The 16543-nt window shown below is 46.2% G+C and overlaps 1 protein-coding gene across 2 annotated transcripts; it reads left to right on the top strand.

Annotated features, from left to right (window-relative positions):
* Window positions 1–3143: 3143 nt before the first annotated feature.
* On the top strand, window positions 3144–15149 carry sf3b4 (splicing factor 3b, subunit 4). Of its 2 annotated transcripts, XM_035428163.1 has the most exons (8): window positions 3144–3555; window positions 8985–9147; window positions 10115–10243; window positions 11143–11195; window positions 11542–12031; window positions 12272–12445; window positions 13062–13229; window positions 14747–15149. In XM_035428163.1, exons 2-8 carry the CDS (start codon window positions 9114–9116, stop codon window positions 14911–14913), a joined length of 1215 nt encoding a protein of 404 aa, XP_035284054.1. In that variant the 5' UTR covers window positions 3144–3555; window positions 8985–9113; the 3' UTR covers window positions 14914–15149. The 2 variants fall into 2 exon arrangements, with proteins under 2 accessions (XP_035284054.1, XP_035284055.1); XM_035428164.1 differs by lacking the exon at window positions 3144–3555 and having other exon boundaries at window positions 8980–9147.
* Window positions 15150–16543: the final 1394 nt, after the last annotated feature.

Genomic DNA, 16543 nt, shown 5'->3' on the forward strand with positions numbered 1-16543 from the left:
AGGTGTGATGAGAACACAGTTGTGATGGATGGAACACAGGTGTGATGGTGGAACACAGGTATGATGGATGGAATACAGGTGTGATGGACGGAACGCAGTGATGGATGCAACGTAGGCAAAATGAGAGAACACAGGTGTGATGGATGGAACAAAGTGTGGTGGATGGAACACAGGTGTGATGGATGGAACAAAGTGTGGTGGATGGAACACAGGTGTGATGAAGAGAACACAGGTGTGATAGATGGAACACAGGTGTGATGAGAGAACACAGGTGTGGTGGATAGAACACAAGTGTGATGGATGGAACACAGATGTGGTGGATGGAACACAGGTGTGATAGATGGAACACTGGTGTGGTGGATGGAATGCTGGTGTGATGAAGAGAACACAGCTGTGATGGATGAAGCACAGGTGTGATGAGTAAACACAGTGATGGATGGAACACAAGTGTGATGAATGGAGCACAGGTGTAATGATTTCCCTGTTATTCAGGTGCGCTCTGTGAGCTGAGGATCATTTACCTGGAGTGCCTCACCTGTCCTGGCACACCGCCCCCACACCACGCAGGTAACGAGAATGACTCCTCCCCCTCTCAGTATCCTCTGACACACTCAGGCTGGGTATGAGCCAGAGATGTCAGTAGCCCCGGGAATCAACTGAAGTCCTGGCCTGTCCACGCAAGACCAGATCGTCATGCCTTCAATGGAAGGACCCCGCCCTAACACCTTGGTCCTCATATCTGAACCGTACTCCAGGGTGTAAGGAGTTACTCTCTCATTCCCCTGGCATGCCCTGCTCCTCTTCCTCCTCCTCCTTTGTCTCCTCCTCTTCCTCCCCCACTTTTTCCTCCACCTCCTCCTTCCCCATCTGTCCCTCCACCTTCTCCACCTCCTTTTCCTCCTCTTCCTCCTCCTTCTCCATCTCTTCCTCCTCCTCTTTTTCTTCCTCTTCCCCCTCCTTTTCCACCGCTTCCTTCCCCATCTGTTCCTCCACCTCCTCCACGTCTTCCTCCACCTCCTCTTCCTCCTCCTTCCCCACCTCTTCCTCCACCTCCTTTTCCTCCTCTTCCTCCTCCTTCTCCAACTCTTCTTCCTCCTCCTTCCCCACCTCTTCCTCCACCTCCTTTTCCTCCTCCTTAATCTCTTCTTCCTCCTCCTTCCCCACCTCTTGCTCCACCTCATTTTCCTCCTCCTCTTCCTCCTCCTTCTCCATCTCTTCCTCCTCCTTCTCCTCCACTTCCTCCTCCTCCTCCTCTCTGATGACCTCCCTCTGCAGGGGTGTCCCTGAAAGGGTGCGGGCGCGGTCCAGGACCGGGTGGGCCGCGGTGGCGATGGCGGTGGCGCTGGTGGAGCTCAGCCTGCGGATGGACTTGCACATGGGGCAGGGGTAGTCGCTCAGGCCCTCGATGTCCTGGAAGGCCTGGTTCACGATGCGGTCGGTGCAGGCGTCGCAGAAGACGTGACCGCAGGCCAGGCGCTTCAGCCGCACGTCCAACGCGATGCAGCAATGGCAGTGGGGCGGGTCCAGCTCCTCCGGTTCGGCGGGGGGCCTGGAGGAGGGGGGGGGGGGGGGAGAAGGTGAGTGTGGTTCCCAAGGCAACGCACCTGGGTCAGGCTGGTTTTGGCAATCAAAATGCTTTAACTTTCCCGATTTTAGGCACAGGACAAATTGAGGAGAGTTGATTGCAATACATTTAATGTGTGTATTGAGTAACAAAAAAAACCAGCCCACTCTATGGCTCTCCAAGACCAGGACTGCAGACCTCTGATTCAGCAAGAGCTACAGGCTAACCCTGCTTTAGCATCCCTGCGGTGCACTAAAGGAATATACATGCATATCTGTTCACCTGTCGGTGTCTCTACAGCAATATATTTACTGCAGAAGGGTGAGTCAGAGTTGCATATATTAATGAAAGATGTTCTTTCTCTCGCTAATTATTGTCAGGAGAACATACACACGGCCACGGCTGCTTCGTTTTTGTTGTTCTGTGCTGCCACGGCGACCAGTCGTGCAGATCATAATCTGCGTTTCAGCGTGAGTTCCTGCCGTAAACACTGCTGCTGAGTCGCACAAAACAAGACCGCGTTAAAACCTAGCGTACGGCTGGACCTAACACACACAGGGCCCTAGGATTTTGGTGGCCCTAAGCAAATCTGCCCGAGCTGGGGGGGGGGGGGGGGGGGATGATGCTGTTTGGTTCCGTCGAGCGGGGGAGTGGGAGGGGGGGTTCACCTGGTAAAATCCTTCTTATTTAAAATTAATACCCCTAGTGCCGAGATAGGGGATGAATAAGGTATTTGCGAAAATAACATTATTTACCTTAGATAAACATTGGATCCCGTGCCCCCCCCCCCCCCCCCCCCCTCGTGGTCGTGTGGCCCCCCTGCGGTTGTGGCCCTAAACAACCGCATAGACAGTTTATGCCACGGGCCGGCCCTGAACACACATGATCCGGCCGACCAATGGTGTAACTTCATAACTCGACCGACCAATGGTATAACTTCATCACTCAGTCAGGCAGTCAGTCACAGACATCTGCGTTTGTAGGGCTGCCAAAAATCTGAAAGCAGCGACGCTGGTTTAACAAGCGAATTTAAGCAAGAGCAGAATCTTTGAGCCTTAAAACAGTATCAAATACTTTATGGAACAGTTCCTTCATTAATACGTATGCATATAGTCCTGCATTCAGAGAAAAATGTACAGTGTTAAATCAACTATGACAGAGTAAATATGATCCCAGCTTGACTCATATAAACTTTGTCACATTTAGTCATTTAACAGATGCTCTTATCCAGAGCAATGGCCACAGATTATTTTTTTAAATGTGCAATCCATTTATACAGCTAGATAGATTACTGAAGCAATTCATGTTAAGTATCTTTCTCAAGGGTACAGTGGCAGTGCCCCATTGGAATCAAACTCGCAACGTTGGCGTAACGAGCCCAGTTCTCTCGCCCTGATACGTTACTGCAGCCGACACAGTGATACAATAACATTACCGTAAAAGGCCACTGAAGCTGAATTAACATTCAACGCGTTTACTGCTTGGCTGCATACTTAATAAGGTTTTCTGAATTTGCATTTTCCTTAAGGCATTTGGCTTATGTTCTTATCTGGAGAGTAGGCCTACATACAACAAGGCTAGAAGAACAGGTGCTACACTCATTAAATCACGGACGCATTTGACTCCAATGCAGAGACGAGTGCAACAAGTACAAACAACGTTTTTACAATCCAGTCGATAATACGATACCGCTGACTAAATTATACCCACTGGACGAACTGCTTTATGTCGATATGGGCAGAACAGGTCGGTGGCTCACTGAAAAAAAATTTTTCCCATAATTTCTTACGGAATTACCGCCAATCAGTGAAAGTTTACAGAGGAAATAATTTCTGAATATACGTTTTTTGCACGAGACTATTAATGGATGATTAATGTGTGTCGTTGCGCTCATTCCTTCACGTAGGCTAGTCTTACTCCACTGTACATGTAATTAAGGATATGATGAAGAAATTTAATCATACTATGTAGGCCTGCCGACGCAATCTGAGGTAAGTGGCTCTAATTTGTAGCATAAGTAGCCTACATTAATGCGTCACGTATGTGGACTACTTTTATTTAGCCTACTTACTTTGACTTTTACGCTAGCTCGCTACATACTGTGGGCAACAGGCATGTTTCCCGCTCCTGTTCAGTAAGAACACATGTTCATAAACGTCTTTCATTCACGAAAGATTTAATTGAACCCAGGTGCTCAGGAGCAGTTAGCACTGAAATGTTTTCAGTTCACGTTAACAGCCTGGAATTCCTTAAGACAACCTCTCCCATACCGAAACTGAGCGCGCAGCAGATCGACCGCATTTGTGCAATCCTGTCGCTTTTTGGCTGAAATACTCTTGCAACTTCAACACAGCAAGACACAGTAGACTTCACTGACGAGTGTAAATGGACAGTAAACGCTAAAATCGCATATACCCATTGTGTTGATAACTATTCTCAAATTAGGTTAAACTTGCTTATATGTATGTTGAAAAATAACTCACCTTTCAATTGCAGCTCTTGCCCGTGGTATTACCACTTGCGTCAGGAGAATTCTCCCACAAACACCTATTTTAGGCTACCCTTCCCATCCGTACGATCAAACAGATGCATAAAAACATGCTGGTGTACTTTTTGGACATTAAGTCCAACCAACTCGGTATTTACACACCTCGGCGTCGGCGTGGATGGCGGCGCGCGCTTCAGACAGTCAAAGCCGAGACACGATGAGATCCTCCGTAGCAATTCCATGCCGACACGGCGACACCTCTCATGGTCCCCTGCTGTCACGTCCTCGTATATAAAAATATACTTTCCACCATACTTTTACCGTGCCAAAATGCCTCGAGCAAGATAATATGGTTTGTGATAATAATGCGTTTTAAAGATCCTAATGACAACGAATGGTCCCATCCGTACGTCCCATCTCATAATAGGCTATAAACCTACCGATTTTGACTCAACCTGCCAACTTCAAGGTATACAGAGAACAGAAATCAGATTCAAAAGGGCGACCGCTTGGAGCAAACGAACTCCTTCTAAATCCGAAGGACTTGGAGGCCAAAACTCGTTCCCAAACCGGTACAGCCAGGTCTGAGCTGGATTCATATCTATTCTGCAATCATCAATCAGAGAAAATGCATCGACGTACACAGTTAATCGCTTCTGCGGTTTTAAATTTATTTTATGTCAGTTCACATTTTTCAAAATTACGAGCCAAGTTAAACTGACTATGCATTTAGGTGGCTAAAATATGAGGCCAGTTAATCGGACGACGGGCGTGATTATGGCCCCTTGGAATATTGTGTGACTAGTATACTTCATTCCCGCTATCTTTAGCATATCTGTCATTTAATTGCAAATATCACCCCTATCGATCGCTGGTGTCAGGCCTATATATAACCACGCTCATTTGGAATGCTTTGCAACCTCTGCGAATTGATGGACTTCTCAGAAGATAATGTAGGCCATAGATGTATCCACATATAAATAATTACTAATCGACGTGGTTTGAAGACTCGTCTCTTCAGACTATACCTGGACTAACTAATTATCACCACTCTGTGGGGCACTCCCAATCCGCGAACATTTTTGTAAATTCAGTCGTTCTACTTTGTTCCTGTAGTTCCTATAAAATTAATTTGTGAAAGGGCGGGGGGATATGAAAGTACATAGTAAATAATACCCTATGCAACTTAAAATTTGCCGTTTCTCATAGATATTGAACGACTAATACATAACCTCTAGATTTTGTTTCAAATTTGCACAAGATTGAAGGTAAATTATATAATAAGTGGTTATATGCGGTCATAACAGCTTCATACAGAAGTATGAAAACCGAAAATCCGTTGTTTGCCTAACTCAAGATTTTAAGTAATCCAGGCTACTTGTTATTTTTAATAAAGCCTCCTTTACATTTTTTACTGCATTATATAGGGCTCAGTTAAAGGTAGTGTTCCCATAATTAGCCGGTACTTATGCTATAATGTTGATCTTACCAACAGCCTTTTTGGTGTGAGTAGAACCATTCTAATGGATTGAGAAAAAGATATGGAAATGCTTAAAAATTCTTGAAATTGTAGTTTATAATTCACGTGATCCAGTAAAGACAAGGTAAAATAAAATGAAATATTAGACAGAAAATTATTTTTTTAATGCCTGATGAATATAAAATATAGACCAACAATGACTTGCCTTATGATTTAGGCAGGACATTAAAAATCTCTGCATAAAACCACTACATAAAACTGCTGCATTTGCAGTGTTTTGAAGGAGTGAAATATCAGACAACGGGAAACTGAGTAAGCACAAAACACATTATTTAAATTATTATTAAATCATTTATTTAATGAGAAATGTTATCAAACACCCAAATCACTCATGTGAAATAGTGGGATTCATGGAAGAGCTTTGTGGCCTCAGGACCTGCCATTGCCATTATTACTTACTTACCATTATTGAAGGAACCATGAATTCTGCTCTGTTCCAGACCAGAAAAATCATCTGTCTATGAGCTGAAGCTGAAGTGTAATTGGGTTATGCAACCATACAATGATCCAAAACACAAAAGCAAGTCCACATCTGAATGGGTGAGAAGAAACAAAATTAAAGTTCTGGAGTGGCCTTGTCAGAGTCCTGAGTTGAACTCAGTAGAGATGCTGTGGTGGGACCTGAAACGAGCAGTTAATGCTTGAAAACCTACCTCTTTGTCTGAATTAAAGCAGTTCTGCAAAGAAGAGCCGGCTAAAATCCTCCACGGCGATGTGAAAGCTTTTGGCTGCAGTTATTGCTGCTAGGTTTAAGGGGGTAATTACTTTTTCACATGGGTTATATGGGTGTTTGATTACTTTTTTTTCACTAAATGAAATAATCATTTTTCAAAATGTGTTTTGTGCTTTCTCCCTTTTGTGTTAACTTCCCTTTGTGTAATATTACATTTTGTCTAAAGATCTGAAACCATTCAGTGTAACAAGTATGCAATAATAGAGAAAATCGAGAAAGGGGGCAAATACTTTTCACGGCACTGTGGTTATTTGCAAACTTACTTTTATAAGTTTTGCACTTGCAACTTTTTAATTCTTTTTCAGGTCCATACGTATGCAGAGACCTTTTGAGGGGCAGGTGCTCAAAGTGAGAAATGGCCACACCAAACTAGAAAAACTGTTTGACATCATCCAGTTATTATACAGAATATACTGTACTTTACCAAAATGAATGAAAATGAATGAGAGCAACAGTAATTAACAAGTAACTTTGAATAGTTTTAATGAAATCACAGGGGCACATTGGGAACTTGGGGCAAAAGGGACAGGTGCCTCCCCCCCGCAGAACAGCACGAAAACACGGAGCTGCTGGTTTGGTTTGTCAATTTGTTATGTAGTTCCTTTACGGTACACTAGAGGGCATGTTTGCTTCGTGGATAATCTGAATTTGTACCTTGACTGCATTGTGAGAAATGGCTGGGATAACGTGACGTTTTCTGGTAGGACTATTCTAGTGTCCATAATGAAAGGCAGAAAGATCTGTTAACAGTCTTTATTTCCATGTCTTTCCATTTTTATGATCTAAAGCAGATTATCCATTTCATTAAATACTTCTTTTTCTTTGATGAAAGCAGAGTAATTTTTTGTGATTTTGTGTAAAATTTTTCCTCCTCCTGTTCAGTGAGCACAGGTTTGATGCACCAGCCTTTTAACACACTGGATTTGTGCCCATTGAAATTCAGTATTTTACAGTTCACAATTTTGCAGGTACATTTTCAAAACTACATTTTCGAAAATTTCAGAAGTTTTCCTGACTTCAACAATTTGTTATGCTTTGCGTACTCATTATGCCTTGTGAGCAAGCAAGACTTGAAATATATATATAACAATATTTATCCTTATTAGTTCAGTGTAAAAGACATTGAGGCATTTTTCGTTGTGTGCAAAAACTGCATCAGTGCGAGAAACATCAAGGATAAAAACAGAATACCGCTTTAGGAATGCCTGGGACACTACTGGGTCCTCAGATTCTTCCTTTTATGGGCAGTGTCATGATGTGTGGAACTTTGAAGTGGCTGCAAAATATTCTGGGTTTTTTTTCTTGCAGAAAAAGGGGGAGGGGGGGCATACAAAATGAGTGAGAAGAACCCACTGAACTCTATCCGCTCAATGGGAAAACCACCCAGGAATGGGGGGGGGGGGGATGATAATGTGATGTCACAATGGGTGACATCACCACTGCAGTGAGACCCTGTAGGATCTTGAATCTGTTTGAGTTCAGAAAACTGAAGTGGGTTTTTATCCACAATGCAACAATCACAAGCTTAACCTTATCTTAGGAGCTGACCGGAGCTGACCGTTATCCACAGTGTTGTCAAACACCACACAGTCAAAGCAATGGGGCAAGGTTATATAGTTTTAAAAAAAAGAATCAAACTCAAGAAATATGTAAAAAATGCTGGGCTGCATTGACTTTGTTATAACTTTTTCATACTCAAATATGATGACTTAGAATCGGCAGAAATGCTGCAGAAGGAATGACCTATTTTAGTAGAAGGACACTCTATGCAGAGAGCTGATTATGGCAAGTTGCTCTCTCTCTCTCTCTCTCTCTCTCTCTCTCTCTCTCCCCTCTGTCCTCTCTCTCTCTCTCCCATCTCTCTCTGTCTTCTCTCCTCTCTCCCCCATCTCTCTGTTCCTCCTTTTCTCTCTCTCACTCTTTCTCCTCTAACCTCTCCTCACTTTCCCCATCTCTTTCTCTCTTTTCTCTCCTTTCTCTCTCCCCATCTCTCTTCCTCCCTCTCTCTCTCTTGCCCTTGCTCTCTCTACTCTCTTTCTCCCCCACCTCTCTCTCTCCCTTCATTCCCTTTCCTGCTCTCTCCCTCCTCTCTCTCTCTCCTCTCTCCCCCTCCCATCTCTCTCTCCTCGTTCTCACTCAAAGTCAAATTCAAAATGCTTTATTGGCTGACAAGACATATCTTGTGTTGCAAAAGCACAGAACAGAACATATACAATTGAGCACATAAACATAAATCTAGTCATATGGTGTACAGACACATATAGGCCTATCCTAATATGCTCACTGGTTGTCTCTCTGTTTCTGGCAAGCTGTTACGTAATTTGCGGCTTGTCCAATGCATGTTTCCCTAATAAATAGGGTGGTTATTTAAAATTTTAAATTCTGGGTATATTTTTATGAACTTGAGGTAGAAATTCTCCCTTATGTTGTGTTAATTTTTACATGTTGTGAGGGATTGTAGCTCTGTCTCCACCGCTCCCTGACTGCAGTGTGAGCACAGTCTGTCCTCTTTCAGCAGCCAGGTCTGCCTGTATCCGCCTTTTTCGATGACCAGGCTGTGCTGAGTCTGTACATTGTCAAGGTTTTTCTGTGCTTGCTACCTGTCACCATGTTTGTATGATCATCCATAACAGTATGATTTCATCCGGGTTGGTTGTAGATTACTGGAACGATGCACTGCACTCTCCGGAACGGTAGGGGGCGAATGCACACGAGTCTCGACCCGAAAAATCCACCGAAGAACAGTTGAAACACTTCCGCCCTACGACGTTAGCACGCCGAGGCTATCATGGCGGCAGGACCAATTTCGGAACGAAATCAGGGTAAGGCATACGTTTAAATGAAAGAAATGCATGTATTGTGTCTCAATGAGTGAGACTATGTTTATTGAAGGGGGTGCCTGAAATTGTGTCGTTTTGTTAGTACTATGGGGCATTATAAAGTAGATCGGCTACCGGCTAATGTGTTGGGTAATGTTAGCTAGCTAGCTAGCTAGCTAGTTAGCTAACTAGCTGAAGAATAAAGGAATTCGCAAGGTTCTCAAATTGAGAAATTTGAAGCAGAACACATTGCTGCTATTACGGTCACTCGTACCTGCTGTATAACCATGACTGTACAGGTTTATAATTGGATGGTCGTTTTAGATTACGAGCAGTTGTAGCTACAACCTGAAGTATCTTAGATTTGGTAGTTGAATCGACCTAACATTAATCGGATCTCTTACTACATACATAACTGTCCACCTAACCATACAATGTGTTTTGGGGACGTGCGCTGTATATTGCCTGAAAATTATTCAGAACCAATTCGTTTGCTACCGCGCTGTTGGGATAGTGAGCTGTTCATTTTAGAGCCGTGCATTTTATTTTCCTAGAACAAAGTTCGCTATCCCTGCTGAAAATTCCATCTAAGACCAGCTGGGATTCTAAGATAGTCATAACTGTTTTGTGGCTGGTTATGCTTATAAAGTAAGCTGGTGGCCAAACTGCTACAGACTGGTTGACTATATAACTGCTCGACCAGCTAAAACCAGCAAGTGTGGAAAACGCAGCTTAAATCAACTTAGGCTGGTTAAAGATGGAATTCTCAGTACGGATATTATAGATCTTCCTTGGCTAGCAATGAAGGTTTATTAATTTGTTACTCCTCTAAACTAAAATAAAATAGTGTCCTGTATTTTACTGCACTGAGCGATCTCCAAGGTGTGCACCGGCGAAGTATCCAGTATGTTGTTATGGTAAGACTGACTGACCGGTTCTCCCCCCCCCCCCCACCCCCCACCCCCCGCAGATGCCACGGTGTACGTGGGCGGTTTGGACGAGAAGGTTTCGGAACCCCTTCTGTGGGAGCTGTTCCTGCAGGCGGGGCCGGTCGTGAACACTCACATGCCCAAGGACCGGGTCACCGGCCAGCACCAGGGTGAGTGTGTTCCGCAACGTGTTCTGGCATCCCTGAGTCCTAATGCTGTTTGTTTGGCTGTTCTAGTTATAGGTCATTAGCGTATTCTTTTTGTTCATTTGATTGTTTCTGCTGCAGTACGTTACATAACATTTATTTGGCAGACGCTTTTATCCAAAGCGACATACAATAAGTGCATACCGAAGAACATTGGAACAACTATGAAACACAGGTCCGACGAGGTACAATACTCATTTGGTAGCAATAATTGATAGCCATGAACACATTAAGTCCAGTTCACACAGTAAACATTACTCTGTGACCTAAGCCTATGCCAAGTCAAACTAGGAGGCATGACAAGCTACAACATCAAGATAATGATACAAAGTACAATATAAGGGCTGGATGGAGGTACATGAAAGTGGCACAGGAGGTACAGTACATGTGTAGCATGAGAGTTGGATTTAAGTGATGAAAATGATCCCAGACTGGGAGTGCCCTGCAGAGTGGTGATAGTTATTTAGTCCAGGTATAGTTTGAAGAGATGAGTCTTCAGACCATGGCGGAAGATTGGCAATGAGGGAGTGGTTGCCTGGAGGGACAGGGAGTTCGTTCCACCACTGGGGAGCTAGGGTGGAGAAGCTTTGTGGTAGGGACGAGCGAGAACCATTAACCCGGATGGCAGGGGGTGCATGCCAGGTGCATGCAGTGGGAAAGCCCATTGTGTGCTTCAATACTAGTCCTAGTTTTAGGCTACCAAATACAGTGGAACAATGACTAGTTACAAATCCTTATGAAAATACCCTGGTGTTTAAGCAACTCCATATTTAGAATGGTACATTATGTGTCTCTGAGCAAAATCTGGTATTCCATGAATCCAAAATGCTGTGGATATTAATTTTTATTCTCCTCTCTTTCAGGCTATGGCTTTGTGGAGTTTCTGAGTGAGGAGGATGCCGATTATGCCATAAAGGTAAAAAAGCCTTTTCCTACTTTTCAGAGTAGTCCAGAGTCCCCCTAGTTGCTGAAGTCCAGGTGTGACACAGTGCTGGATACTCTGTGATCGATGCTTTTAGCCAAAGGGACTAACAAAACGTGCATTTAACATGGTAAGCAAGCCAGCACTGGAGCTCCAGGTGGACGGAGTTACTATCACATAGGTGCTGTTGTTCAGGTACAAGCTCAGCAGTGTAAATTTAGAGGAGGAGTATTTGTGTGGTTATGTATTTATTTTTTAAATGGCGCTGAGGTGTAGACTGAGGAGGCGGTTGTTCAGAGTCGGTGGGTCTTCCCTCCTGACGCGTGGCTGTGTTCTGCAGATCATGAACATGATCAAGCTGTACGGGAAGCCCATCCGCGTCAACAAGGCCTCGGCGCACAACAAGAACCTGGACGTGGGCGCCAACATCTTCATCGGCAACCTGGACCCCGAGATCGACGAGAAGCTGCTGTACGACACCTTCAGCGCCTTCGGGGTCATCCTGCAGACGCCCAAGATCATGCGCGACCCGGACACGGGCAACTCCAAGGGCTACGCCTTCATCAACTTCGCCAGCTTCGACGCCTCGGACGCCGCCATCGAGGCCATGAACGGCCAGTACCTGTGCAACCGGCCCATCACCGTCTCCTACGCCTTCAAGAAGGACTCCAAGGGCGAGCGGCACGGCTCGGCCGCCGAGCGGCTGCTGGCGGCCCAGAACCCGCTGTCCCAGGCCGACCGGCCCCACCAGCTGTTCGCCGACGCGCCCCCGCCGCCCTCCGCCCCCGCGCCCGTCATCACCTCGCTCGGGGCGTCGCTTCCCATGCCCGGTGAGTCGCCGAACCTCGCCCCCCTTTCCCCTTTCGTGTTCGCCGTCTTCGCGCCTGTCCTTCCCGGGCCCTCAGTTCTAGAGCGTCTGAGTGCTGTAGAGGCTGAACTGGGATCAGTTTAGCTGTTTCGCTCATAGTGGGAAAGGCTGGGATAAGTGAAGTGAAAACCTGACTCTTACTCTGTGTCTGCAGGCACAGGTTTTTTTCTTTGTCTCCCTGACTCTTACCCTGTGTCCGCAGGTCTGCCCCCTCCCGGTGCGTTCCCCCCTGTTCCGCCCCCGGGCTCCATGCCCCCCGGAATGCCCCCCGGCATGCCCATGCCCCCAGCCCCCGGGACGCCAGGACCCCAGGGAGGGGGAGGGGGACCCCCGCCGGGACCGCCTCCGTTCCCCCCCGGCGGCATGCACCCCCCAGGTAAGGTCTCCGGCCCTGTCTTGCCATTTAGGAATTTAGGGCAGTAGTGTTTCATGGACATCCAGTCTAGGAGAGTCTGTTCCAGCTGTTTTATGTTTTAAATGGTGCTTGAAACAGGATCTTGCCGTGTATTAAAGACCGTGTGGGTGAAGGACTGTGGGTGATGGTGATTTTGATGCTGGGGACACGCCGCACGGCTGGTCTTAGTTCAGCGAAAGATCCGAGTGCTTCTCTAGGCAAAAACAACTGAAGGAAAAAACAAATAATAGTACAAGCGAAGCTTTGCCAATGAAAAAGTGCCCTTCTGTGTTCCCCTCTCTACTCCTCGCGCTCTCACTTTCTCTCTCTCTCGCTCTCTGTCATGCTATCTCACTCCCTCTGTCTCTTGATCTCTCCCTCTCCATCTCTGTTTCTCTGTCTCTCACGTTCTTTCTCTCTCCCTCTCTCTCCCTTTCTCTCTTACTCACTTTCTGTTTGTTGCTGTCTTACACACATGCTCTCTCCCTCCCTCCCTCTCTCACACACATGCTCCCTCTCTCCCTGCCTCCCTCCCTATCTCTCTCTCTATCTCTCTGTCTCTCTCTCACTCACTCGCTCTGTTCCCCGTGGCACACAGGAATGCCCCAGATGCCCATGCCCCCGCCCGGCCCCCCAGGGATGGTGCCCCCCCCACCGGCTCCTCCTGGGTCCAACCAGCACCGGGCCCCCCCGCCCCCGGGCATGCCCCCGCACGGACCCCCCCACATGGGCATGCCGCCCAGAGGACCCTTCGGTCCGCCCATGGGTAAGTGCACCTCTGCTGCCCCCTGTTGGATCGGAGGCAGTTTTGTTTTTAAATGTACATACCTACACCGCCATTTTTAATGTTAGCAGTATGCATTCGATAGGGTTTTCCTTACAGTAAAACCACAGTGGTATTATACTTTTTTTTAAAAAATTTTAAAGCCAGTCAGGAGCTTTGAACCATAAGATCCTCTCTCACAAGTAAAACAAATTACATACTAATAACTTACCAGTAATACTAATAATAGCAGGCTTATTGTTACAGATTTTTGCTGCAGAACAGATGAGACGCTTAAAACGTTCTTGAGTCCATTAAAACTATCAAAGAGGCGGTGCAAAAACATGCTGTGCTCTGGAAGGCTAATCTTCTAAAGCTTTTTCTCAGGCCTGTATTATCTGTGAACAGGATTGGGCTTTGGGGGACATCACATTGACAGAAAAGTGCAAATGTTTACTTTGCTCACCATTCACTTTCATTCCGAACTGCACAAAGGGCGAATTGACGTTGTAATTTCTGGTTGCGATGCAGATTCCCCCCTCGTCTTCCGTTGAAGTTCAACTGTGCTGCACTCTGACTCGCGAATTTGTGGGAACATGGAAGAAGCACTAGAAATGCTTCTTTCATGACCTTGGCGAAATTCAAAATGGACGCCGGCTGTGCCCCAGCATACAGTGCTACGTGACACATCTGTGCAAGGTTACAGAAACAAAAGTCGTTTTAAAAAGCAGCCAAATTAGAGGCCGCTGCAAAACGACGCTGGATGACAATTCATTTTTCTGTGAAAGTTGGGCCTGGCGATACTAGCCAATAGCAGTTCATTGCTAAATTCAGTGTATCACTTCTGATTGGTACTTGGCTACTTTAGCTAGGTACCATTCGCCTGTGATACATTAAGGCTAGCTATGAAAAGCTGTTAGCTGGAATAGTCAGGTAGCTTTGTAACCTCTACGGAAATGTCCGCTAGTTGCCCCAGACTGATTTGAACTCGTGGAAGAGAAGTTGAATTTAGCAGCTGAGTGGTAGCTATACTACAAACCTGCAACCGTTCTAGACTAGTTAAGTTTTCCCTCTTGCCCATCTTGGGCGACATAGCTCAGGAGGTAAGAGCGGTTGTCTGGCAGTCGGAGGGTTGCCGGATCGATCCCCTGCCCGGGGCGTGTCGAAGTGTCCTTGAGCAAGACACCCAACCCCTAACCCTTAATTGCTCTGGTGAACGAGAGGCATCAATTGTAAAGTGCTTTGGATAAAAGTGCTATATAAATGCAGTCCATTTACCATTTACCAAACTACATGACATCATATCCGTTATTGCTGCAAAGAGTGAAGCAAGCTTTTTTTAAATCAGTGTGTCCCCGCCCCGTTATAATTGAACCAGTCCAGTGTAAGATGTGTCGTTGCGGATTGAAAACGCACACGCTAATGTAAAACACGTTTTTGTTCCCGTGTGACTGTTCGCAACGCGCGAAGCGATGGTCGGAGTCGGCCTGGAGTCACCTGACCTGTTCTCCGCCCCGCAGGTCCGCCCATGCCTCCCGGGATGAGGGGCCCTCCTCCGATGCCCCCCCCAGGTTACGGAGGCGGTCCGCCACGCCCGCCCCCCTTCGGCTTCCAGAGGGGGCCGCCCATGCCCCCCCGGCCCCCGGTGCCCCCGAGGGGCCCCATGAGAGGACCAATGCCCCCTTAAACCCCCCCAGTGCCCAACCCCCTCCCCTCCTCTCCCCCTGTTTCCGTTCCTTTTTACTTTCTGTCCAGTTTCTGGTCATGTTTTCACTTTTACAGCAAGTTTTTATTTTGGGTTATGGAGGAGTCGCTGCCTTGTCTCGACATTTTGTGTTTTTTGTTTTTGCCATTGTACAGAGTTAGGATTTGAAATAAAGGTTTTAATACAAGGTGGCCGTTAACTGCTTTCCTTCTCCGAAACGGTTCTGTGTCAGTTACTTGGGAGGAGAAATTAAAGTGAAACTGTTTTTTCCACCAGAGAACAAAATAAGTCACAATAACTCATGATTTAGAGAATGGAAAGTGAAGAATGCCTGTCCGATTTCAATTCAGCTATCGCTAACTTTTTTGTTATGTACATTTAAAAAAGACATTGGTTTACAAACACACTGGAGCAGTGCACCCTGGGACTTCTGGTTCTCTGGATACAAAGACTTCCTGTTTGAATGGGTTTGGGCTGTTTGTCAGTATGCAGGAGTGTGGTTTTATTGGTCAGTGGTTCGTTTTGAATGGGGCCGTTCAGCTGAGTGCCGGTGCATTATGGGTGCAGAGCAGAAAGGGTTAACAGGTTAACGATGGAGGCGGGGTCACAGTGCAGTGAAACGAACCCTTGGGCCGCCAGTTACTGCCAGGGGGGGGGAATCTTACCTGCAGTGTGTCTGCTCAACCTGCCTCGGGTAAGGGGGAGTCATACCTGCAGTGTGTCTGCTCCACATGCCTCGGGTAAGGGGGGAGGTCTTACCTGCAGTGTGTCTGCTCCACCTGCCTCGGGTAAGGGGGAGTCATACCTGCAGTGTGTCTGCTCGGGTAAGGGGGGTCATTACATTACATTACAGGCATTTAGCAGACGCTCTTATCCAGAGCGACTTACACAACTTTTTTTTTACATAGCACTTTACATTGTATCCATTTATACAGCTGGATATATACTGAAGCAATGCAGGTTAAGTACCTTGCTCAAGGGTACAACGGCAGTGTCCTTACCTGGGAATCGAACCTGCGACCTTTCGGTTACAAGCGCAGTTCCTTACCCACTGTGCCACACTCCGTCCTTAGTACTCAGGTCATAGTGGGCTGATTGTTTTTGTAGACGATGCTGCCAGCCTGCTATCTCCCGGTGTTTTTTCCAAAGAGAGGACCGTGCTCAGCATTCCAAAATGGTGGTGGGGTAGAAACACATTTAGATGTAAAAAAAACAGTTTGCGTGGTCATCCTTTACTGCAAAACCAGTTGTTCTGTTGTCTTATGTCTTAAGTACAGTACTGTCATCTTTCGCACAAGCTCGTCGGAGGAGCCATGTCATCTAAGGGCCGATCTCTCTTTTACTGTGTGCCTTAGGGCATTTGAGCTTTAATTTGTGGCTACAAACGCAAGTTCGACATGTATTTCTACCAACAGGTGTAAAGAACAACATTTATGCATCCTGGCTCTGTCCATTCGAGCCCATTACAAGCTGTGTGTATGCACAGACAAGTATTTGAGTTTATTTTTTTAAAGAGCCATGTGCTGCACAGTAGAGCCTAGAATAAATAAGTGTACAATTAAGTGCCATGAAACAAGACTCTTGCTCCAGATTTGTTTTGTGTCTGGTATTT

The sequence above is a fragment of the Anguilla anguilla genome, chromosome 8 (assembly GCF_013347855.1).
Source record: "Anguilla anguilla isolate fAngAng1 chromosome 8, fAngAng1.pri, whole genome shotgun sequence".
Taxonomy (NCBI): Eukaryota; Metazoa; Chordata; class Actinopteri; order Anguilliformes; family Anguillidae; genus Anguilla; species Anguilla anguilla.